Below are 26,546 nucleotides of genomic sequence, written 5' to 3'. Positions count from 1 at the left end.
GCCAGGCTGCACAAGGCTAAATTTAGCTTGCAGTAAGTACTGCGCCCAGCCAACATAGCTGGGACCCGCCTTGAGAAACAAACCCCCCGATACACGAGTCACGGATCACCTGGGCAGCCTTACACCTCCCCAACTTTTCTATCTGGGCCCAGCAGCCCAAGCGACGTGCTGCACCTGGGCGAAACCCAGCGACACGCGCACGAAGGAACGAAGCACCCCCACAAACAAAAAGCGGGATTTTGGGTTAAACACGTAAAATTTTCTCCTCCCGCGGCCGGCTCGGGACGGGTCGCGGCGCCCCCGCTCCTCCTCCTCCTCTTCCTCCTCCTCCTCCTTCCCCTCCTCCCCCCGCCCCTCCCGGCGCTGTCCGCGGTGCTGGATTCTGCCGGCGCGGGAGCGCGGAGGCGAGGAGGAGCGTGCCCGCGCGCGCGCGCTCCCGCGGGGCTCCCTGCTCGCGCCGGCGCGCGCCCGAGCGAGGGCAGGGCCGGTCCGGGCGCGCTCCCCCCCCTTCCCCACCACCACCACCACCGCCCCCCCCCGCCTTATTTCCGGAGCCGGGACCAGCGGCGGAGCGGCGGCTGCTCGGGCACCGGCTTCATCCCGCTCCTGCCCCCGGGGCTGGCTCCCCGCCTCGGAGCTCGGCTGCCCACCCAGGAGGAGCGCTGCTCCGAGGAGGTGGAGGAGGAGGAAGGAAGAGGGAGAGAAGGAAGAAAGGGCTTTTTTTCCGTGGCTTCGTGGATGCTCTACTTTTCCTGGAAATGCAAAAGATTATGCATATTTCTGTCTTCCTGGCGCCTGTGGTTTGGGGACTGATCTGGGGGGTGGATTCTAACAGCATCCAGATCGGTAGGTGCCCGCACGCCGGCGGACACGGCTCTTCTCCTGCCGGCCGTGCCCCGCTCCGGCCCCTCGCCGCCCCCCGACCCCCGGTTCGGGGGGAGCCCCGCGGGGGTCGCGGTGCCGGCGCTGCCCTTGCCCAGCCGGGCTGACCGAGGCGTGTGTGCGTGTGTTTCCCTGCAGGGGGGCTGTTCCCGAGGGGCGCCGACCAGGAGTACAGTGCGTTTCGGGTAGGCATGGTTCAGTTTTCCACCTCGGAGTTCAGGCTCACGCCGCACATCGACAACCTGGAGGTCGCCAACAGCTTCGCCGTCACCAACGCCTGTGAGTACCGGGGGGGCGAGGGGGAGCCGCCGGGCAGGTGCGGGAGCCCCGGGGGATGGAAGGAAGGAGGGAGGGAGGGAGGGAGGCAGGAGCCTTAAAATGGTTTCCGCCGCCCCCGCCCGGCTGCTCGCCCTCCCTCCGAGCCGAGCCGGGGCTGCCGTGCCGGGCGGACCCGCATCCCGCCGGGCAGCCGCGGTGCGCCGTCAGCCATTTTCCTCGGCGCCGCTCTCTCCATGGCGCCGCGCCGGGGCACCGGGGCCGCAGCCCCCCGCCGAGCCCCTCAGAGCCCCCTCGGCGGCGGGCAGCGTGGGCGGGCGGCGGGGCCGCGCCCTGGCTCCGCCTCTGGCTCTGCCTCGGCCCGGCCGGGGGCTCCCGGCAGCGGCTCGCAGAGCGGCCGGGGGTCCCCGCCGTCCTCCCCCCGTGCCCCCGTTTCCATCGCGAACCGTCTCCCTCCAGCGGTGCGGTTCCCCCCAGTCCTCTTCCATACTAGCCCCTGCCCGTCCTCCCGTCCCTCAGAAAGGGTGCTGAATCCAACCGCAGCTTACCGGCAAGACCCATTTCCCCCCGTCGGCAACCTTCTTTTTTTCACCTTTTTTCTCCCCAAATTCAGCCACGTTATGGTAGGCGAGGTGGTGTTGAAGAGGGGTGTCTCGGCACAGGCTCTGGGGTAGGTGGTGCAAGAGGGCAACCTAAGGAGCCTTCAGCAGCGTGGATGAGGGGTGGCATGCAGCTGAAGGGATAAGGGAGGTAATATGCTTCTTATTACCTTCTCATCCTCATACGTGCTGCTGAAAGCTCAGGAAAGGCTCAAGTCAGAAAAGGTCGGAGCATGTAACCAGCCTCATTGAGGCTGCTCTGGTAATCGCTGCGAGCTGCTGGGGAGCGCTTCCATCCCCAGCTAATGAGGGTTTCCAGAAACCAGAACGACACATGGTTGAATCCGCAGTATGCGTTGCTGGGTCCGTCGGTGAAGTAGGGTATTGTGTAGTGATCTGCATGACGTTCTGCAAAAATGTGATGGTCTTCTGTGTTTCTCAGTTCTCTGTGGTGAGCAAAATCCTGAAAATGGTTTGTTTAAAACAGAGATTTTTTTTCCACTGGTACTAGAGATGAGTATTTCTTGACTTGTCCATGTCATATATGTGTTAAAGACCATGTCTTTGAAAAGGTTAAGCAATTGCATTTTTCTCCAGCCCCGGCAAGTTTTGCACGTGTGTGTATGTGCATGCAGAACTCTTGCAATATGCAGGTGACCTGTGTAGGCTGTAGTCTGCAGTGATGTACTTCCAGCAGAAGGGAGTCTTCTGCCCACGTTTTGGGTTTCCCTTTGAACGTTGTCCAAGGCTTCCATTTTCAAGCCATTCTGAGAGCACCAAATTAAGACATGAACTGGTACTCGCTTTTTAGTCACCTCAGTTGCTACTGGTGGTTTAGTGAACTTATCAGTTGGTTTTAATTAACTAGTGAGCTATATGCCAAAAATATGTCGAGTATTTCCTTGATTACCTTCCAAGAAAGGTGTGGCTGGAGGAAAAGGAATTCTGAAGACAAGAAGCAAAGTTCAGCGGTTGGTAAATTTGTAGAGGCCTGCATACACAGTTGGTTAAGGAGGATCCATTTTCTTCATCCTCTTTTTCTTCTTTTGGATTCATTTTTATTTGAAATATCGAAAAATCTGCAGGTGGTTATTTCAGAGTAGTGTATGAAGAACCTGTGTCCAAAGCCAGCACAACGAACAGTTAAGCAATGTAAAAGAAGGTCACAGAAACATGGCGTAACACGGAGATGAAAATGCTTCAGTGCTTGTCCAGGCATTTCACTCCAGCAAGAGACTTCCCATGAGCAGTAACAGGCTTAAACCTTAACAGCAGTAAAGATCTAAAGACCTCTTTCTGCCCTAAGAACCACAACCGCATTTTGTAAAATCGCCAAGTGGAACACTTCCGCTGTGGTGTACCCACGGGGCAGCAGGCCCGCAGGAGGCCGCCACGGCTCTTGGCAGGACAAGCTTCCATCCTGACAGGAAAACTGGGGCACGCGGTTCCCTCTGCTTCAAAAATTAGGTGAGGAAGAAGAAAGAAGCTGTAGGACTATCTCAAGGAAACTTCAGCCTAATCGTCTGCATGTGCTCTGAGCTTATTCATGAAGCAAGGAGTCTTTTAATGAACAAGTTGTATTGCTGGTACTATTTTTAAATTAGGTTCCTAAACTTGCAGGAGGGAGGGCGGCTGTGCTCATGTACCACTGAAGGTTTTGAATTGGTGTGAGGCTGCTCAGTCACTTAAAGGTACCAGCAGATGAGTACAGCAGAGGAGGGGTGGACTCCCTGTTTCATAGTGCTGTAGCGCGTAGGTTGCCTTCCCTCACCCAACATCTCTGTAACAAACAGTCATTTTAGGCTGTTGTGCTGACAGGTCATCAGGAGTAGCTGTTGGAATCTAATAGCAGTTTGCCACCTCGCAGGGCGGTGCCACTAGGAAGCTTCGTGGTTTTGATGGAGAGACGGTGCTTTCTGCAGCCCGATGGCACAATTAAGAGAAATGTTCACTGCTCTAATTGCATCCTTCGAGAAATGGGCTAAACTTGGCCCTCTTTCTGAGTTCTTGATGATTCAGAGGATTACAATGTAGGCACATGTAAAGGCACGTGTTAACAAAGCAGATCACTGTAACAGTGCCTCCTTGGCCTTTAAAGGCTGGGTCAAAGGTACAGCAAGCACTACAGTTAATTCACAGGGTGGAATTGGAAGGTACCCAGAAACTGGACTTTATTGTCCTTCAGCAAAGTGTAATTGAGTCTAGTCTAATTGGAAAAGTGCTGACCATAAGTAGCGTTGGATTTTTAATTCTTAATTCTGTCAAAAGAAGAAAATAAGTTAGTGAAGACGAAATCCTTTCCTCTGAAGTCCACCAACCAGACAAGAGATAGTTGTGTTATGTAGTCATATATCCTTACACTGAAAGGATACTGGAGTCCTAAAGAGAGATTTCCTATGGAGTGCTATAAAACCTCCATAACTCTAACAAGTTTTTCACGTAGTAGTTTCAGTACAGGTGTAATATATGAATGATCTTAGATGTTTAATTCTGCTGGCTCAAGAGCCGGTGTTGAGCTTTTCTGTCTTAAATCAAGTCTTACAGCTCTGCAGGGATCACTGCACCATGACATTATGACAAGGGGATGCTGATTCATACATAAACCTTAGATCCTTTCATTATAACTACAACCAGCAGCTTTGAAAACCTATGAATATCTAGCATGTTGCAACTTGTGAGTCACGATAAAGGTTTTCCCAGCCATTTTGGAATATAAAGCTGTAGATGGCATCCTTAAAGGAATAGCATGCAGCATACTCCTAGCAAAATAATTAAAGAATAACTCAAAAATCATATCTTGTAATGGTAGTGATGGTACAAACATAGGTGTGTTTATTTGAATTAAAATTACTATGGATCTTGCACAGACATATTTTATGATGAAAATGATTTTGAAGGAAAGGAGGAATTTTAATAAATCCTTATGTTTCAGTTCAATTGTATTCCTGGTCCGTCCCATTTCTTTTTCATGATAAAACATTTCTCAGGCTCAGTGAGCACTTGTGAAACAGTTTCTGTACTCCCCTGTAATTAAAATGGACAAGATGAAATGGGTTTTCTTAATAAAACGATATGTTTTACACAGGTTGTAGCCTAAAATTGGAACTCTTGTGCTTTTGCTGCTCTCAAAACATCTCTCCCCTTGAAATCAAGCCCTGTAGCAAGCCTTAAACATTCCTCTTCTCCTGAGAGTTATACCTAAAGAAACCTGGGGTGTTTATTTTCTGCCAGTGCTGTCCCTGCTGCGCCTCTTTGCTCCTGGCTCGCAGAGAATTTTCACACAGATGTGGTCCAGAACGTGGGCAGATACAATTGTGACAGCTTTGGCTTGGCTACTTGACTTTCCAGATTTTTATTACGTGATTATTGCATTAATATTGTCCATATATCTGAAATAAAAATTTACCATGCAGTTTTGAACATACTATGAATTTATATTTTAATCTTTATAAACCTTGAAGTGAATTTTTTAATAGCAGTTTGTGAGTAGCATATTAATCAAGCCTTAAATATTCCAGTCAAACTCTTAAATCAACCAGTATGTCAGTCAGCCTTTTCAATATATGTATATGTTCATATAAGCTTTTATTTATCTTTAATATATGAAAAATTAGGAAGTTTTCTTCATTTATGCTAATAAAAGCTTTAATTTACACTGACTTAAACAGAGCTATTGATTGTTCACATAGCTGGGGATGTATTTAAGCCCTGGCCATGTGTAGGACTTCTGTACTATCCAGTGTTTGTTACACATACTAAACCAAGGGCCAATGCATCAAGGAATACTGATACTGCTGATTTCTTTATTTCTTTTATCAGGCTTTTAATACTTCAACTATTGTTGAGAGTTAAGGCAAATTAAACAGATACCATTCCATATGCTGACCATTACTGGGCAAGTATATATATAAAAAAAAAAAAAGGTAACTTATTTTGAAAATACATTAAACAGGCAAAGCTATTCTATGACTGTTACTTAAAAAAAATTAAGATAATCGGTAAAATTAATTATGAGGTACCTGCTGTGAAAGCATGCTTAAATTGTTAAAAAATAAAAATAAAAGTTATAGGAAAAGGTCATTTAAAATTAATAATTGTCTAATATGTGTTGGTTGTACTAATTTTTAGGAGACTAAAAGGAATAAATAACCCACAGTAAACATAAATGTGTGCATATATGTATGTCTGTATATAATGTAAATTCATATATAATTTTATATATATAATGAAAAATAGTTCATTTTTGATGTCACATAAAGAAAAAGCAGAACATTGGTTAAACCCTACAATCCATTTTCTGAAGAGGATTATCTCGGAGCTCTTACTAGTAAGATAATTTATCATTTCAAGTCAGCGTTCTCACCCCTGTAAGTGAATTGAGTGCATGAATTACTAATATTTTATATTGAAGTATAATGCCTATATTGTGGAACCAACCTACAGCTGAAGCCAAGGAATGTCAGGTCAGGCTGAAAACAACACTGAAAAGTTGTTATTTTAAAAGTTGTTATTATAAATACCTGAATATGTAATCTTTTCAGTTGTATGTATCAGACTGTTTTTGTCTATATGTAAATGGCCTTCTTGTATAACAATTAACTGGAACATTCATTTCTGAAATGACCAGGATTTTTCCATATTCTTGTAACTGTTCATTGCATTTACGAGAACATGAACACGGTGGCATCTGCTTTTAGAAGACGACAGATGAGGGATTAATTCCTTCTGTACTACAGATTTCTGAAGAGGTACAGGGTAAAAGTCTACAGGTTTTTTATAAGAAATATGTAGGCTTGTATAGCTTTCTTATTTTGTATTGAAACATTAACATTTTCCTTTAAGTTCACAGAAAAATCTGCCTTGACTGCAGGTACATATTAGATGTAACCTTACTAAAACTGAAAAAGGGCTTCGATTTAGATAACTAAGGTCTTCCAATATTGAATTCCTTATGGATAAACAAGGAGGAGTGAGAAAAAGCATCAGACCAACACAGTGAATGCGTATTTTAAAACAGCTAAACAAGAAGTAAAAGCAGACTTTAAATAAGCACGTGTTGAGCAAATTCATGTTGTATCTCCTAAAATCAATAACTGCACTCAAGAACTGTTTGTTTTTAATGGAATTACTGGGTGGTATAGATGTCTTTAATTTTGTACAGTTGATTTTTTTTTAATTTTTCTGTTTTTTTCATTGTTTTGGGAAATGTTCTCAAATCAGGCAGTTTATGGAAAGATTACCTTTTTTTTTCCCCCCTAAAGTTTCCAGTTGGGAGATGAATATAGAGAGTTAACATTTTTGTTCTGGATCTGATTTCATTTACAGAATCTTAATATGTTTAGCTACTGCTAGTTATTTCATGAGACATTTCAAAATTTTACAAGAAAGTTGCTTACTGTTCTGCAGTGAGGTAGGGTTCAGCTTCAGCTACTGCTGTCTCCCCACACATTTTCTCAAACCTGACCTTAGAGAAATCAATAGAACCTTTTTGAGAGCTTAAATGTTACATGCAGTTCAACTAAAGGCGACAGAATCAGGCACAAGAAGTGCTTTATTTCAACTCTAATCTACTCTTTTATTTGATATCAGGGAAGGATATTCAGGTCTGTATTCATTAGCTTAAATCGGCGTGTGATTGCTTTGTGTGCTTGGGGTGCTGGATGTGTAACTGAATTACCAATCACTTGAGCTAGTCCTTGAATGACTTGCTGGGCTTTATTGCACATCAAAATAGTATTTTCATTACTTAACTGCAGAAGGTAAATGGGTTTGCGCTTTTCATTGCTGAAAAAGAAACTGAGTACTTTGCCATTTGCGATTTAGAATGGACACCTTTTTTGCCGAATGATTTTTTTGATGAACGAGAGCAGGACAAAATTGTGTAAAATGTTCATCTTGGCCCTGACTCATCAACACATCCTCCCACAACTGGTACAAGAGTTTCAAAGCTCAATAAGGGACAGTGGCTGATTGTGTAGAATGTTCAAACTAGGTACATGAGCACACGCTTGCTATGCTATCCCACCTATTCATCTTAATCTCAACTTCATGTACTTAATGTTGCATTTGGTTTGATGCTGCATTGTTTCAGGCTGCTGTGGTTAAGGCTGTCATACCACTGTAATTTGTTCTCAGTGTGAATGTGTTCCTTTACAGGTGCAAAAACACCATTTGGGGTGGAAAAGATGCCTCGGCTTATTGCATATACTGTGAACTGATTTTCTTTTACATACTTTGAAAATTGCAAGTAACAAAATAACATAAGCGCCCAGTGTGATAGGTAATTGAAACAGCAACCCGATAGGTAACGTGGAGATTTTCTTGTCATTCTTACTGAGAAGACTGCTTTCAGAGGTCATGTCAGCAACAGTGCCAGAGAGCTCAACGGAATGGTTTTGCAACTGCTCTGCAGCCTGCTGAAAGGGTTTTTCTTTTTTTTTTTTTAAAAAAAAACATTATTTTTCTTTCGCTTTCTGCCTTTTATGAATGGCAGAACTTGGTAGTTATAGGACTCCGGTTTACATCCCTAACACGAAGAGGCTAACGTGCTTTACCATCCCATGTAGCGTGAATCTAAAATAGTTGAATGTCTTGCATTCCCTTGTGTGTGGGTGAACTATCTCAGAACGTCTCTAAAAACATGCTAATAAAACAGACTGTACGGCTCTGAGCAAGTTGGAGAATTTTTTTGATAATACCATAAATCTTAGAAATTTGGGATGCTGAAGGTCTTCTGGCTGAGAATGTTCCTCACAGGTACTAGTTGTCAGTTGTTTCTGACAAAATGTCTTCCACCCCAAAATGCTGATTTTTTTTTTGTTTGCTTTTGTTTTTCCCTCATATGACTGTAACAAATTCCAAAGCACTGTAATAGTATGGCCTCAGAGGGGTTCTTGGCACAGATGTGGGAACCCGCGTGATTGTGCTTTGTGCGGGCACGGTGACACCAGGGAGTTTATTCCAGCTGTAATACTTGAAAAGCAGGGTAAAAAATTTGCATGGCTAGTGTATGCCAGGCTGATACTTACATAAGCTACAGCAGTGTTACTTGTAGCAGAAGCTGGATTGATCCACACCAGAACTACAGTGAGTGGTTAGGAGAATCATTCAGGCTTTAACCCTTTTCCTTCATACCTGCCCATGTCAGGCAGAGGACCTGAATTTAACCCTTTGCCTTTCACATCTTGTTTGAACGCCCTGAGTCCTGGACCATTTTTGTTTTGATGTCCATCTTCTCTGTCACTTTGTCCTTTTTCCTGACTCTATTAGTTTTTTTGGTGGGGGGAAAAAGAAATCTCAGACATCTTACTTTTGTCCTGTTGCAGGAAGGGGGAGAAGTAACTTCTGGGTTTTGAGAACAAGAAGACAATTTCCTTCTCTCTATTGTTGTTACGATCAAGCACAGAGGAAAATAAAACATTAGGAAAACTCTATCAGTTTAAATAATTGCTCGATCAACAAACGTTGATTGGTCAGATTTATACACAGCTTAAAACTTTTGAAGCCATTTTGAATAAACACCAGGAAATATTGAACATGGTTATAAAATTGTTATATTTAAAGACTAGATAGATTTGAGGGCTCAGGAAATAAATGAGAAGTAAGTTGCTGTACATAATAAATTGCAGTATAAATTTATAATTGCACTCACAGCCTTACATCTGCCAGGTTTTCAGGTGCTTTCATTTGATGAGATTGAATCATGGTGAAATTCTGGAAAGTCTGTCTAAAAAGTCATTCAGTCCTTTTGCAGAATAATTAGATTAGTTCAGCAAGCCTTACCAATAGTTTGGGAATGCGGCGTGATGAGGCCAGACTATTTTCTCAGTCATATAAATGGTCAAGCTTCTACTGATGGTAGGAGCAAAAACAAATCCAAATTCATATGATGTATGAGGATGGAAGATAACTTATGGAAAGAGGGGAGGGATTAAGCACTTCCAGAAATGTGCTGAAATATTTGAGCATCAATTGGATAGGCAGAATATTTTTCAAACTTTATAGTACATGCTCTTATGTGGCCCTGTTGTATGTGGGTTTTGTTGTCTGTTTGTTTTAAAGTAGTGCAAGCATTTCTTAAGAGCTTTGTCAAGATTCATTATGGAAATCAGAAAAGTTATTAGTCCATCTCAATTTATGATAAATTTGCAAATGGTACTGTTAGCTAAAAGGCTAAGGTTTGGTCTCTGCTTGCGTAGGTAAAGAGGAAAAACATAAGTTTGCTCTTTTTTTTTTTTTTGATTGGATTTGATCATAGATGTTATTCTTTGGTAATATCTCTGCATAAATTTGCATTTTTTTCTTATCTGCCTTTTTAGCTGTAGGAGAATGAGTTTTGGCTTGGCTTCATAGAACTTAGTAATGAACTTCCACTATAGAAGTAAGCAAGCATCTGTGAGCTTCAAATACTGCTTTTTTAGCAAGTGGAGCACTTAATGTTTGTTTGAGCTTATCTCTTTACATCCGTGTCAATATGATAAAAAGAATGTATTCCTCAATTTCTGGTGGAGGCAGTTTAAATTCACTTGCAATTAATACGTGTTAAGACCCAGTTTGTGATGCTTGCTCTATCCTGGGTGACCTCAAGCTCTAGAGTTGTCCCCTCTAAGTCCTCTATAGCATCTGGCAAGCTACGGGGATGCCTCAGATCCATCAGTGTCCAAAATAGCACTCGGTACATACACTTAGTAATCTGAGCCATCTCATCAGTCTTGTGAGGAAAAGAGTATGTCTGTAGAGACCCAAACAACTTTTAGGAGCTTTGACATTTTTGTAGACTGTTTTGTAGATTGTATTTCATTGATACGTGACTTCTAGGGATGTGTATTTTGCAGCATTTACAAGCCACTATCCAAAGTGCATCTCAACTGCCTTAAAATCCAGATGTATTGGGGGGGAAAAAAAAGCTTGTTTTGTTTCTCTCTTCATATAGGTGAAATATTTCAACAGTGCAGGCCTAATTCTCAAGGTGTTTTTTTTTTTTTTCTTGTTCTCATAGTACCTCAAGCAGTTCACCAAAACAAGTGTTGCTAATACTGGGCTGTTAAAAAGACTGTGAAAGTATTTGTGCTATTTAATTTTGACACATTGGCTCCATAGGAAAAAAAAAAAAAAAAGTGCCTTTAAAATTAAATGTCTTATTTCCTAAATGTCACTTGAAGCTTTCTGAGGAAGCTAGCAGTGTTAGTAGGAACACGGTTAACCTAGCCATGTAGGTTGCTTACCAACTTTGTGCTTTGTTCTGTGCACTGCAATTTAAATGTCTTTACTTTTGGTCTAATTCTTTTTTCTTCCTCTTTCACTGTTCCTTCCTTAGGCTTGCTTTTCTTTCTTTTGTCCTTGCCAGCCAGCTAAGTATACCAAAAGTACAATATTCCCTACTCCATCTCATTAGAATTGTCCTCTGCTTTCCAGGTTCCAGTTTAAGAACTCTTTGCTCAAGGACTGATTTTATGTAAAATACAGATCAGGTGGGGATATAGTGACGATAGTGATGGGTATAAAATGTCTTTTTGCTTTTTTTTTTATGAACGCTTTCTGTATTAGAGCTCGAAAGACCTCACCTTGTTCCGAAGCAGCTCCCTAAATGAGCCTGACAAACCAAAGGAGAGACTATAGCTTGACAGAAGGGGAGAGGCGTATCTCGCTGCTGCTGCACTGCGGGAGAGTTTTCAGAAAGAAAAGTTCACGCAGTTCACGTCTGTCCTGTGCATCATTCCAGGCTTGTAAGCCAGAGGTTAGGTGTGCACATTGCAGGTCGGGTTGCTTACAGCATTTCTGGGAATTCTGTGTTCTGTAACCCTTGGTTGCTGCGGGTCCTTCCTATCTCTGGTGACACTTCTTCATTTCTCTTCATTTCTCACCGTGAAGTAGGCTGATACGTGCCAGTCCCCAAAGTGACTTGGTAGCAGTGGTGCATGACACTGTCACGTGTACAAACCAGGAGCTTAACGTGAGTCTTGGAACTGAATGAGGCTGGAGGCACCAGTGTTACCTGCAGTGAGTGGGGAGAATTAGGTGCACAACAACGAAATCTGCAACAGCTGTCACCTAATGGAAAAGATACTAAATCAGCCTAAAATACAGAAAGTTGCTGTTGAGAAGCTTCAAACTGAAGCTCTCATACTAAAACTGTTCCTTCCTTGTCTTGGGTGGCTGACTGCAGCTCTGAGATGAAGGAAGTGGCATCAATGGCAAGAAGCTACTTACTCAACTCTTGTGGATGTAAGCTCTCAGATTGTATAGTACTCTGCATGCTGTGCAGATCTTTCACCTTTCTGTTGGAATAGCCCAGTAGTACAGTAGGAGGTGGAAGAGTCTGGGATCTTGAACGATGGTGGGAAAGAAGAGCTGATTTTTTTTCCTGTTCTTAATGGAATACATTTGCAGTCAGGGCAGGAAGGATATTTTGAATGTTTGTAAAGAGAAGCAATCAATTATGCAGTCACATCACTTTTGCTCATGGCTGTACTAACCTCTAGATTTCTCTTTAGAGGGAAGTTTTTCATTTTATCTTGTATTGGTGGGCCTGTGTTTTTCATCCCGATATTGTAACAGAAAACTGTCTTCACCACTCTTAGGAGGGATTGAAGTGTGGTTTTTTTTGTTTGTTTGCTTTTTGAAATATTTCATTACTATTCTGGAATTACTGTTGGTATTTAATGCTGAATATTTTAGGTAGTAAAAATTAACATTTTCTTTTAAGCTTCATTGGCCATGACCAACCAACACGGTACTTGTTTTCCCAATGGCTCTAGTGGCTGCATTGTTTCCACATTAAATTCAGGGTAGGGCATTTAATCTGTAGAGTTCTATGTATATTCAACTTTGGCTATGTCAATAGAGATTTCTTCTTGTTTAACTGCTGTGGCGGCTGCATTCATGGACACTTAAGCTAATAGTCACTAGATTTAAAGATTAGGATGCTGTTGACAGGATGTTTTCTATGAAGAATCATCAACTGTGTGCTCTGTTTCATCCAAAGTATTTGCTGGAGGAGCTGGTTGGGAAATAAGAAGTGGAACTGTTTGTAGGAATGACATTTTCCTTTTGGCCACCAGATAAAATAACATTACCTTGTTTATAACTGTGCAATCTTCGTGTAGGGAATGTTGTGTTCATATCACGATCCATTGCTATGAAGGAGAGAGTAGGTGATACCAATAAAGTACTCAGGTTGTTTCCTCCCCCCTTTTTTTTTTGTGGATTACTGAGCACAAATAATGGAAGTTCCCTTTTTCCATTTAGGGTGATGTGCATAAGGAAAATAAGTTCCTATTGCCCTTTAGAGACACCTGGTGTATGCTATATTGTATGCTGATTTTTCATTAACTGTGTAGAAACAGGAAGCAAAACTTCAAAGAAAAACTAACAAACCAAACAGCCTTGTGAAGATCTAGATTATTCATCAATAGCATGAAAAGTGAACAGTTCAGACCTGGAAGTCAGAAAATTGGCGTGAATAACTGTAGTGATATGCTGTTGAATAACAAACGAGTGCATCAAGACAAAGATAAATATAACAGCCTTGTTCTGGTGTGCCTGTACCTTTTTACAGGCAATGAAATAACAGCGATGGCAAAATCTTATGCAGCCCTCAGGAATAGGTTTACTAGATTTTCCTTCAAATTCTCTATTCGGTTGATGTAAGTCTCCCTGACAGCTAATATAAGGCTGAATCCTGAAAGGTCCAGGATACCTCGCACTCCAGCAACAGTTATTTGGAATTGCAAAAGCTCAGCAAGGCTGTGATTCACAGGATTTGTCCCAGCCTTCTCCATGCATTTGAAAAAGTTCATCCCATTTTAGCTCGCTATGTAAATACAGAAAACCAAATATGTGGAAAACTTTTGGACTTCTAAGGTGTATTCAAATAGACATTACAGAGGGTTCACAGATGGCTGAATTAAATGATAAGTTATATATTACTAAATTACTGAGGCTGATGACAGGTAGAGGCCATAACTCTAATCCTGTGAAACAGACTGGGTACCAGTGTGTGTGCTACCTTTCTTTCTGTTTCATGTGTCTGGGTTTCCTTCCCGTGCAGAAGGGTGTTTTTGAAGGGACACTCAGTGCTTTGACACCCCCAGAATGTAGGCAGGAGATGAGGGGCTGAGTAGGGCTCCTGGGTCTGCTGTCCAGTTGTAGACACAGACTCCTTACTAAAATCATGCCATTTGTGTAGGTAGCAATACTACCAGCTCTTAAGGGTTGGTTTGGCATATACCAACTAGTTGGCTTAAATAAACTGTAGTTAGTAAAACAGCAACAAGAACAAAAAACCTCTAAGAATTCTGGGAATTGTCAAGATGGAAACTGTTTGAACTGTTGCTTGTTCGTCAACTCAAGGTGAAGTATTATTCTAGGGGTTGTTTGAAAATGTAACTTAGCCAAGAGAAATTTTGTTGAATGGAGTTGGTTAGACTGAAGGAAGGCCGGCCTGTGTATGCTCTTTGTCTTTATAATTATTCTTCTCTGACTGATTATCTGTAACCATACATCTGTCTATATCTCTTTCACCATTTTTTATCTACTGAGAGACACTCTTTGTATTTATCTTGCATTATATCTACGTACCCATTCACTCTTTCCATAGCATCTTCTTCTCTTTCTCCTTATATTCTATTTCCAAGTTTCTCTTCCTTTCCAATTTCCTTTCTTGTCATTTCTCCTGACCTTTCTGTTCAGTGCATGAATTACCTTGAGGCCAGACCGATTAACTGTTGTAGATAGAGCCATGTTAAGCTGTCCTGGCACTATGGAAGGATTTCAGAATTGCTTTTTTCTTCCCATTAATTTATTCTGATAGTGAATTTCATGGAAGTTTTCTTTTTGAAAAATGGTTAATTTTGGTCACATCTAGTTGTAACTCATTATAAACTGTACACATTTCTTAAATGACAATTGATGTTCATGATGCAGTGCATTATTACTATTTTTTTAGTTTCTAATTGTGTGGTCTGAAATATGAAAGACTATACTCATTTAATAGGAGCTTAATCGATTGTCCGCTTTGTAACTGAAAGACTGAAAGCCAGATAGCAGCATTGGAATAGAGAGCTCTTCTTTCCATAGACTGGCTCCTGGCTGTGAAAGGTTGCAGATGGTTGGTTCTTACTGCAAGGGCACATCAGCTTAAAAAATGCCTACATGCAAGTATAGCATGAGGTGATAGAGGAGCTATTACCTCTCTTAATCTTTTATGTTTGGAGTCCTGTAAACTAGAAAGTTATTTTTGAAAGTGTAAGATTAAGATGAGCAATTAAATTCTAAAATATTTTGAAGTTACTTTTCAATGGCATGTAAAAATATATGTTTAGGAAGAATACATGATGATAATTAAACAATTCGTAGTGACTGGATGTGGTATAAAGCTTTCATGAGTTACCACTTAGGATTATCTGACTAGCATGAGTGATTTCACCTTTAAATGCAATTTTTTTCCTACTTACTTTGCAATTGGCAAATAATCTGACTGCTAGTAATGGTTTAGAAGGTGCTATCCTATAGTGAGCTATATCCTCATATATATATATATATATATATATGTAATTATATATTACTCTACCTGTGTCAGCACCAGGTCTGTGCCACAGCCAGTGTCCAAGCAGGATTTAGAAGTGCAGGTGGGCATGCTGACAGTAAGCAATCTGGAGTTGGCCACCTTGCTTTTGAGGGACAGGTGCTTGGCTGTTTGCATGTGAGCTGCCCAACCAGTGACAGCAGGTCTGGGGAATGTGTAGAGGCTCAAAATATTTGCTGCATTGCTGTTTTATTCAGTACTCTGGGATATTAGGGATTCCCCTGGTGTATCATAGGTGACTTCAGATGCTCATTTCTGGTTTATCTCCTGCTACACTGATTTTCATATTCTCTGTTCAGATGTCAGAAGTGCATCACAGGCAGGAATGCAGCACTTTGAATTGTTTGCATTGCAAAACCAAGGTGGGGGAGGGCAAGCCTCATCGGCCTCCCGTAATTAGGGACAGTTTTGAGTTCACACCAAGATGCCAGATTTACTGCCACCCACACCAGGAGCTGTGCACAGCAAGGTGGCCGAAGTGTCTCTCTTAGCTTTCTCTTTGTATGACTTGACCCTTGCTCTGGAGTACTTGGAAGTAGCAACCAATACATACAAGCATGCATGTTTTCCGTAATGTGTAAATGAAGATATTTAAATTCCATAGAAGTGCCTTTGTATTTAGCTTAATGGAAAGAAATCGCTGGAGAAAGATAAAGCATTGATTTCCTGGTAATATGCAAAAATCCTTTTTCTGGTTGCAATCTTCTGTGGTTTCAAGCTGCATTGATTCTCATTCCTGCTAATTTTAAAATTCACTAAAAAGGAAAAAAAAAGTCACTGTGCTATCAAAAAAACCATCATACACTTTTCCAACAAAAGATTCTGATTGTATTGTGATGTATCCTTCAGGGAAACTGGGTGCAGTTTTTCCCATGCTCTTCTGCAATTCTTATTAGCGTTACCTTCTGGCAGTGCATTCCAGTGACATTACAAACCCCAGAGCCTGTTTTGGATGCTCATGCTGCCAAATTCAATCCATGTATAAGTTATAGACTTGATACTTTTTCTGGGAAAAAAAATGCCTTGCTATTTTAAGAGCACTCCTCTGTTGTTGCCTTTGCTGTGTTCTGTCTTGTGCAGCATTAACAGAAGTGAAATGTTTGATATAAGAAATTGGTTGTTTTACTAAGCCTAATTTAGTCCTGAATGTGAACAGCACTGTTTGCATTTTTCTGGTGTTCTATTTTAACTGTCACAGTGGTGTGTAATTCTAGTCTGGGACTTGATATTTCCCCTCAAGAAGAAACATAAATTGGAGTGAAGAGAGGCTTTTTAGTATCAGCCAGTCCTTCATTTGCAATAATGTTTGGTAGAATTCAAGGGCTTACATTTCTCTAAAGACAGACTCTTTTCAGTCTGTGGGCTGGTGTTTTTCACCAGGCCTTAAATGAACTGATTTTTTAAAGTGGAATTGTCTTCAGGCTTCAGTGATGTTGTGTGGTGTTTTTCTTTCTTTTGTGTTTTTTTGTTTGTTTGTTTCTTTGTTTTTGTTTCCTATATTATTTACTGGAAGACTTAGTTTATTTACCATATGCTCTAGTTTAATGAAGCATATATGCTCTAGAATAACATGATATTAATCCTTAGTAATGCCATGAAAGGGAAGGGCTTCTGCCAGTCAGCTTGCAGCATAGCATGAACCAGTCAATTACAACGCTGAGGATCCTGATTGTGAATGCACACTGTTATCAATCAGATATAAATCATATGTATAATCACCTCATATCAATGACACCATAACAACTTGCACACTGTAACTCAGTGTACATACAATGCTTGCGATCTGACTGTGTATCACTGTTTTCTCTGAAATCCTGGTATTCATTCCAGATTATTTCCTGAAGCTTGTCACACACTGCTGACGAAGGGAGTATCGAAAATGATGAGAGGCAGTTCAGAGCACTTGGGATACTACATTTAGACTGGTCTGCATCTGTCAGTAGTTTTGAGGGATTTGAACTAAATAGCCTTTTTATCAATTACTTTTTGCATCAGACTGCTAAAATATACAGGATTGCTAATTTGAGACTACTTTGCGTAGTGTTCCAAAAGCCTGAAAATACTTCTGTATTCGTAAGCAGGTATTAAGAGTGATTGCTGTATGTTTAGCAACTGTGCAAACAGTTTCATGGTTTGCACCATGAAGCAACTGTAAATAACATCTAGTTTGTGCTGCAGAGCATCATCTGCATTTATTTGCATTGCATTCATGGCTGGATGTCCCAGGAGGTATTACAGGTTTCTTATACTAGATGCTGCACAGCTGTATAGTAAGTGCCAGTCCTTGGCCCAAAATGCTCACAACTGAAGTATTCGAGGGAGACAGATGGAGAACTTTCTTCCCTATTTTCATATGCAGTGTAAATAAGGGGTGGAGGAGGGTTAATTTTTTTTGCTCAAAGTCGTAATGGATGGCTACAGCAGAGCTGCAAATGCGTCTAGATTTCCTAAGGGCCGGAGAGAAAACAAGAATTGTATTTGACAGAAAAATTCAGTGTTTTGACGTTGGTTTCCTTTCTAATAAGTGAGGAAAAGCAGTCCTTCAGAAATGTCTTCCGGGTAAGGGAAAAAAAAAAGGTGGGGGGTTGGGGGAGGGGAGAAGGACATGTGAGAAGATTACAGATGGAGATAGAAATATGCTAGAGCATTTGTATAACGGGAAAACCAGAACCACTTTCTCCTCTGCATGATTCAGGTGCTTGAACCTATGTATTGTTTTAAATAGTACTAATTAAGGAAACACTTGCACTTTCTCTCCTTTCTGTGTCTGGCCCAAAACCCTATCCTGGACCTTACAAATTCTTTTTTGGGATGAGAGGGAGGAAGTAAATGGGGAGAAGATCCATTTCAACAAAAAGCTTCAACAGACAGAAAATGTCTTATCAAAATGTTTCTGACCACCATCATGCTTGTATCCCACTCTAGAATCTTAGTAGTCTTAATTCTCTTATTTTACAAATGCTTACAAAAGCATTACATTGTCTTCAGTCAAGAATCATATTCCAGACAATGTGTAGAAGGGCCACTACTGACATTTAAAGTTTTATCTTTCATGCAGAATAATGTATTAACTCTTATACATGCTCTTAGTGTGGCTCTTCTCCAAAAAATATGAACAAAATATTTTTTCTGGTATATGTGCTTTAGAACAACCATGAATTTGCTTTTTTAAAGAATCTGTCTCAATACCATTTAATACTAAGTTTACAGGTGGTGACATAAACAGGGGGTTTGAATTGAATACTGGTAACCATGAAGTCACAGAAGTAATTAAGGCAAAAGGAAAATCAAGGCTATTGCAGAAATGGTCTTAAATATAGATGTTCCCTGGCTGTGGAATAAAGGTCTTTTCAAGGAGTGAGCTATAGTGTAAGATCTATGATGTATCTGTGTTAATCCTTTACTTCCTAGCTGAAAATGTAAGACTTTATTTTCTAGTTGTGAAATCTTGCATAGATCTTACCAGTTTTATTCCATTGTTGTCAGTAGATATTTCTAGCAGCAAAGAACAAGTGAAATGAATGTATTTTCTACCACTAAAAATGTGATTCTTAGGGGTTTGTGCAGAATCTTGTTTTGTGTAAGACAAAGCTGCTTCTCTTTAACAAGTGGTCCTTTTCTGGTACCATTGTACATGGTGAGTGGAAGGCTTCCTGCAAGGTTTTGTGTTACCCTAGATGATCTGTGCCGCAATGGCTGTTCCTTATTCTGATTGAAGATACCAGATTAACATCCTTAGTTTCATGTAGTATTTTAAGGAAATCGACATTGAATGGGAAATGCTGGTATTAAATCCTGCTAACCTCTCTGGTCTAGAGTGGTTTTTTTTGTTTGTTTGGTTGGTTGTTTTTTTTACTACCTACAAATATAAGATCTGTTCAGGGATGACAGATGGTCTCCACCATGGTAGAAAAATACCTTCTAGCATACAATAAATGACTGAAGGGGAAGATACTGCTTGGGAAAAAAAATCTCAGTTTAATAATCTAACAACCTCCTAAGCTGCAGAATGGTAAGATCTGTTGGTTTGCATATAAATGACAGAAGACCTTCTAGTTTAGAGAACTCAAAACTGTTTTCCTCTGCTAACCAATGTTGCATTCATTTTGAACAACTTCCATTTCAGTTGCATGTTGCTTATCTGCGACTGGACTGTGAGTTGTTTAAATGCGTTAGTCTGTTGGATGATGAATGGGAATAATACTTTATCATCATAATTTTGTTGGCATCAATTACCTTTCATGTTTTCATGGTTGCACTGGTGGCTGTGCACCAGTTAAGAAAACAAAGGAATTAGTCTTGGGGGGGATGTTGCAAGTAAACAGACAGGTAGTGCTGGTTCCATTTCTCATTGTCTAGGAAGACATCAAATCATTTTTGGTGTTCTCAGACTTCTTCAATAGACCTCTGATTAGGTTAGCTGTATTCTTTGGTTGACCCAGTAGAAAGCTACTGTAAATTTTAGGATACTAATCAGGATCAATGTGTTTAAAGGAGAAGGTTACACAGCTTATCTGGTTCCAGTATTAGCAACTTGTTTCTCAGTAGTAAAAGAAAAATCAAATTCTCAAATTGGTTTCTTCCATGGCTGGATTAAGCTGACTGTGAAAGAGGGTGAGGAGGTTACTTCACTAAATGGCACACCAACTCTTCCTGTTATTTGTTGCTATTTTGTATTGCTGTTGTTTATCACAGAAAATGTGATTAAATTGCATGCATCTGGTCTTGGGGGAAATAGTGTTTTTCAGTCAGTAGTTTGTAAGCTTTTATCAAACTGAGATCGTCTTAAACGATCATCCAACCACCCATTTAAAATGGGAATAGTTTCAATTCCCACTTAGCGTTTGCAGGTTGAACAGCTTATCAGTCAGCAAACAAAGTAATAACTAGAAGCTTAAAAATACAGTAACTGTTAGATGGTAAGAAGCAGCAGAGCTAAAATGCATCTTGATAAATGAGGAACTGTTGAGAATTCAGTGTTATATAGTGATACACATATTGGAAAGGCTGAGTCTTATGGAACCAGACTTCTACTCAAGATGGAGAACATTGATTAAACAAGATAAACGTTGTTTAGTGGGATCTCTTCATCTTCCCCAGTTGGTACCATCTTGTCCTCCTTCCAGTATCTGACCAGAATTCTCAGGAACCAGAAATATGCTGTTTCTGTTGTTATTTCAGAGATGTAAATGTTAAAAGGCACTGATTCTTGCAGCATCTGTTCTTGTTTTTCTGTAACATTAATTCAGACCTAATCTCTAGTAGTCTAATCAGTTTTAAGACTAGCTGTTAGAATTTCTACTGTAGTCTCTCTAGTCTCTCTAATTGCTGAAAAAACCTAGGCAGTATTTTGTATTAAGTATTTGCTTTTGGTATGCACTAAGCCACATATAGGTAAGATGATAGCATAGTTGCTATTAAACCAAAGTTTTGCATCCTCTGTGTGTGACAGTCAGCTTGGAAAGTTTGACAGTGTAGTGATCATCAGGCATTTATTATACAAAAATGGGACTCATTTAATGAGCAGTACATTTGAGGTATTACTTCCAAAATATGAAGGAGCGTAATGAATGAGGGTTCAAGAGACTCATGTTTCCAGGATAGTCCTGATGTGCTACAGTATCAAATGATTAGATTAGAATAAAATTAAATTTATTTCAATGTGTTAGTGACACAAAGGATATCAGGTTCCTGCCTGTAGAGAAAGAGGAAAAGTACTCTGCAGTCTACAAAGAAATGATGGGCTAAGATGGGAGAATACAAATTCGAGCTATCTTTTTCTGCTAATTTAAGTTCCATTTTTAGACTTTCCAAACCCAATGTTAAACCTCAGCCAATAATTCTATCTTAGGGAAATTAATTTTTACTTCCTCCTTTCTCTTTTCCAGCTTGGATGATGATTCTGTGATTCTAAAAAAGAAGCGAATTCAAAGATTTCATAAGGACCACTACAGATGGAGCAGGCAGTAAAACAGAAAAGAGATACGAAAAAGACCAGTGCTATCCTCCTGGTATTACTGTTTGCAATTGGGCTTGAATTAAATGTCAAATCTGTGTTCCTAGAAATTACATCAGGAAGGGGTGATTTTAATGCTCAACTTCTTTGTAAAGCTAAGAATATGTTCCAAAATACTCTTGACCCACTGGTCAGAACACACCTTGTGATGGTGACAGAGGAGCAGAAGGTGTACCTGTAACTTTAATCTTCTATCTAAATCAGCAGCCACTGATTTATTCTAGGTTTAAACAGATCAGTTGCAGATGTCTTCCAGAATGTTTGGACAGATTTGCTTTGAGGTTCTCTTCATCTTTTCCCCATTAGTTTGGTCTCCACTCTCAATCCTTTACTTACATTTGAAGTATCTGGTTTGCCTTGAAGTGTGTTGTTCTTATTTATCACTTCGTTATTTTCTTCAGAGGTTGTTTGCCTCAAGTCTCATTTATTCTGGTTTTCTGCTAGCTTATTTTCAGGTGCCAGCTGGTATTTTGTAACAGCAAATATACATCTCCATAGCTTTCTTCTCTGTTGTATTTCGAATTTCTAGAAAATGGATTGACTGAATGTCTTTGACAGGAATTTCTCTCAAATGTATTTTGCTTTAAGGTCATACGTTTTCATCTCTAAGGTCATGTACTAACATCTTGTCACTGAAAAAGCTAGTGTGGATTGCCAAGGATATGATCTGTGGAACTGTTGCAATGCTGCTGTGTACATACTAATGGAATTTCGAACAGTGGATACTTCTGGTTTTGACGTGAGCATAGTGTACTAGCTGCATGGGTCTTATTTTTCGCAGTCTTCAGTTTCTACCACTGGAGTTGTTACCTTTGAGCATACTGTCCCAAGGCCTTCTTGTGAGGCATTTGATACAGTTTCCTTACTTTGAATTCAGTGTATTCAGTCGTGAAGTTTTGGAAAACCTTGTTGAGAAAACTACTCAAAAATATTTGTCACCCCCCTTTTCCATTTCCCAGTGTTACTGCTTTTCATAGGCTCTTTGCAAATTTCTGCTAATGTAAATAAAAATCTTGACAAGGAGTTTAGCATTTCTTATGTTACTTAATGGATTGATGTTCTTAGCTGCTTTGCCTCTTTCACATAATATGAGCCTAACCTAATGCCCTGTTTTTGTCTTTAGCTTTTCTACGCTGACTGAACTGTCAGTGTTTGGATTGAGCACTTAGTACCTTGTATGAACCTGATGTGGGGATATGATCATAGGTAGATAAGCTTTCCTGAAACACTTGCTCTTTTGGATCTTAATTCTGCTCACAGCAGACCTGTGATTCTCACTTTTTGAGGAAAACTCTCAGCTAAAGCACTCAACTATGCCTCCATTTTTATTACAATGATACTGAAATATGCTGTGCACGGAATATCTTTCTCCACTGAAGATTATATGGTCAATCATAGTAATGGTGGTTCACTGCTGTCATTACACTTGTAGGTGGAATTGATTTTGCTAATAACTGATAGATATTCCAGGCCTTTGAACACAAAGGGAAGTCTTTCCTTAATCTCCTCTGTTGTACAAGTGACCCCTAGAAGGACTTATAGTAATTTTAATGATTTCCAAGGCGTTAGTCCCATTGTTGGTTTTATAGCTGCGTTCATTACTTAAAAAATCTAGAAAAACATTTTGCTTTTCTTGTACTGTCATTGCCTCATTCTCTGATGTGGCTGCCCTTACTTAATCTGCTAGTGTGACTCATCTGGATGACGCAGACTAGTCTTTTTCCTGCATTGCAAAGCAAAGGCACTACTTCCTTGTGCTTTGCATCGTTATCAAATTGTGTGGATTCTGCACAGTTTCAGATAGTTTAAAAATGCCAGTTGCCAAAGAGCTTAACTGAAGGGACCAAAGAGCTTGAAGGGATGAAGAACAGTAACATAGGGCTGGGCAACTTTTGGTGCTGCAACTGAAAGAGGTTGAGGTCACGCCATAGTGAAGGGAGACAGAAAAGCAATGTATGCAGGACTTTCGGTTGAACACCTCTGAGAGCAGTGACACAGCATTCTTGCTAGCTAAGGTACAGAAAGAGAAAAGGATCACCTTCAGTGGTTAAGCTCTGGCCTGAGAAAACAATAAGGAATGTGCAAGGAAGTTCTTTAAGTGGATAAATTACGCTTTTCCAGTGATGATTACGGAGTTCTTTCTTGGCTTTGCCTTTAGGTTTCACAGGAATTATTCTCTTTTTTTTTTGTCCTGTTTCATCTGCTTTCCTCTTTGCAATTAAAAAAGTCCAATTTTGCTTTTCTTTTGTCGATTCTTCTTTACTTATAGAAATGTATTAGCTCAGTCACTTGTCATAAACGTCACAGATTCACAGATTCACAGATTTCTCTAGGTTGGAAGAGACCTCAAGATCATCGAGTCCAACCTCCGACCTAACACTAAGTACTCCACTAAACCATATCCCTAAGCTCTACATCTAAACGTCTTTTAAAGACCTCCAGGGATGGTGACTCCACCACCTCCCTGGGCAGCCCGTTCCAATGCTTAATAACCCTTTCGGTAAAGAAGTACTTCCTAACATCCAACCTAAAACTCCCCTGTCGCAACTTTAGCCCATTCCCCCTCGTCCTGTCACTAGGCACGTGGGAGAACAGACCAACCCCCACCTCTCTACAGCCTCCTTTCAGGTAACTGTAGAGAGCGATGAGGTCGCCCCTGAGCCTCCTCTTCTCCAGGCTGAACAAGCCCAGCTCCCTCAGCCGCTCCTCGTAAGACTTGTTCTCCAGACCCCTCACCAGCTTGGTCGCCCTTCTCTGGACTCGCTCGAGCACGTCCATGTCCTTCCTGCAGCGAGGGGCCCAAAACTGAACACAGTACTCGAGGTGCGGCCTCACCAGAGCCGAGTACAGGGGCACAATCACTTCCCTCGACCTGCTGGCCACACTGCTTCTTATACAGGCCAGGATGCCGTTGGCCTTCTTGGCCACCTGAGCACACTGCTGGCTCATATTCAGCCGACTATCCACCAATACTCCCAGGTCCTTCTCGGCCAGGCAGCTTTCCAGCCACTCATCTCCCAGCCTGTAGCTCTGCTTGGGGTTGTTGCAGCCCAGGTGCAGGACCCGGCACTTGGCCTTGTTGAACTTCATGCAGTTGACCTCAGCCCATCGCTCCAGCCTATCCAGATCCTCCTGCAGAGCCTTCCTGCCCTCGAGCAGATCGACACACGCACTTAGCTTGGTGTCGTCTGCAAACTTACTGAGGGTGCACTGGACGCCCTCATCCAGATCATCAATAAAGATATTAAAGAGGACCGGCCCCAGTACCGAGCCCTGGGGGACTCCACTAGTGACCGGCCTCCAACCAGATTTGACTCCATTCACCACAACTCTCTGGGCCCGGCCATCCAGCCAGTTTCTAACCCAGCGAAGCGTACGCCAGTCCAAGCCCCGAGCAGCCAGTTTCTCGAGGAGAATGTTGTGGGGAACGGTGTCAAAAGCCTTACTGAGGTCAAGGTAGACCACGTCCACAGCCTTTCCCTCATCCACCAAGCGCGTCACTTGGTCATAGAAGGAGATCAGGTTCGTCAAGCAGGACCTGCCTTTCATAAACCCATGCTGACTGGGCCTGATCGCCTGCTTGCCCTGCAAGTGCCGCGTGATGACCCTCAAGATAATCTGCTCCATGAGCTTCCCTGGCACTGAGGTCAAACTGACAGGCCTATAGTTCCCCGGGTCTGCCCTGCGGCCCTTCTTATAGATGGGCGTCACATTGGCTAGCCGCCAGTCAACCGGGACCTCCCCCGATAGCCAGGACTGCCGATAAATGATGGAAAGCGGCTCGGCCAGCTCCTCCGCCAGTTCTCTCAGTACCCTTGGGTGGATCCCATCCGGCCCCATCGACTTGCGCACATCCAAGCTCCGTAGCAGGTCGCCAACCATTTCCTCATGGATAGCGAAGGCCACATCCTGCTCCCCATCCCCTTCCACCAGCTCAGGGCACTGGGTGTCTGGAGAACAACCGGTATTGCCGCTAAAGACTGAGGCAAAGGCGGCATTAAGCACCTCAGCCTTTTCCTCATCCTTAGTAACTAGGTTTCCCCTCGCATCCAGTAAAGGATGGAGATTCTCCCTAGTCCTCCGTTTCGCGTTGATGTATTTGTAAAAGGATTTTTTGTTGTCTTTAACGGCAGTAGCCAGATTGAGCTCCAGATGAGCTTTGGCCTTTCTAATTTTCTCCCTGCACAGCCTCGCTACATCCTTGTAGTCCTCCTCAGTGGCCCGCCCTTTTTTCCAAAGATTATAAACCCTCTTTTTTCTGCTAAGCTCCAGCCGCAACTCTCTGTTGAGCCAGGCCGGTCTTCTTCCACGCCGGCTCATCTTTGGGCACGTGGGGACGGACCGCTCCTGTGCCATCACGATTTCCTTCTTGAGGAGCGCCCAGCCTTCCTGGACTCCTCTGCCCTTCAGAACCGCCTCCCAAGGGACTCGGCCAACCAGCGTCCTGAGCAGCTCAAAGTCAGCCCTCCGGAAGTCCAAGACAGCAGTTTTACTGGTCCCCTTCCTGGCCTCGCCAAGAATAGAGAACTCTACCATTTCGTGGTCACTCTGCCCCAGACAGCTTCCGACCACCACATCTCCCACCAGTCCTTCTCTGTTTGTGAAGAGAAGGTCTAGCGGGGCACCACCCCTGGTAGGTTCACTGACCAGCTGCGTCAGGAAGCTATCTCCCACGCTCTCCAGAAACCTCCTAGACTGCTTTCTCTGTGCCGTGTTGTGTTTCCAGGATATGTCCGGGAAGTTGAAGTCCCCCACGAGGACAAGCGCCGACGATTCTGCAACTTCTGTCAGTTGCCTATAAAACTCCTCATCCGTCTCCTCATCCTGGTTCGGCGGTCTATAGCAGACCCCCACCAGGATGCTAGCCTTGCCGGCCTTCCCACGGATCCTAACCCACAGGGATTCAACCTTATCATTCCCAGCCTGGAGTTCCACAACATCAAAAGATTCTCTAATGTAGAGAGCCACGCCACCACCCCTTCTGTGCTGCCTGTCCCTCCTGAAGAGCCGATAGCCAGGCATTGCAGCACTCCAGTCGTGGGAGCGGTCCCACCACGTCTCCGTGATGGCAACCAAGTCGTAGCCTGCCTGCTGCACGATGGCTTCCAGCTCCTCCTGTTTGTTACCCATGCTGCGTGCATTAGTGTAGATGCACTTCAGCTGGGCCATCGCCTTCTTCCCCGGCCTA

At 42.2% G+C, this 26,546-nt stretch overlaps 1 protein-coding gene across 6 annotated transcripts in view; it reads left to right on the top strand.

The window, feature by feature from the left end:
• Positions 1-416: 416 nt before the first annotated feature.
• Positions 417-26,546, top strand: part of GRIA2 (glutamate ionotropic receptor AMPA type subunit 2) — a 106,440-nt gene continuing 80,310 nt past the window's right edge. For all 6 annotated transcript variants that reach the window (XR_014583357.1, XR_014583358.1, XR_014583359.1 and 3 more), the window contains exons 1-2: positions 417-846; positions 1,021-1,161. Coding sequence is in view for 3 of the 6 variants with exons in the window: in XM_083833732.1 (XP_083689858.1) it covers positions 759-846; positions 1,021-1,161 (229 nt within the window). In the remaining 3 variants the exon portion in view is untranslated. The remainder of the gene's footprint in view (positions 847-1,020; positions 1,162-26,546) is intronic.

The sequence above is a fragment of the Anser anser genome (genome assembly GCF_964211835.1).
Source record: "Anser anser genome assembly, chromosome: 4".
In the NCBI taxonomy this organism is placed as follows: domain Eukaryota; kingdom Metazoa; phylum Chordata; class Aves; order Anseriformes; family Anatidae; genus Anser; species Anser anser.
This window is presented reverse-complemented; position numbering and strand designations above follow the sequence as displayed.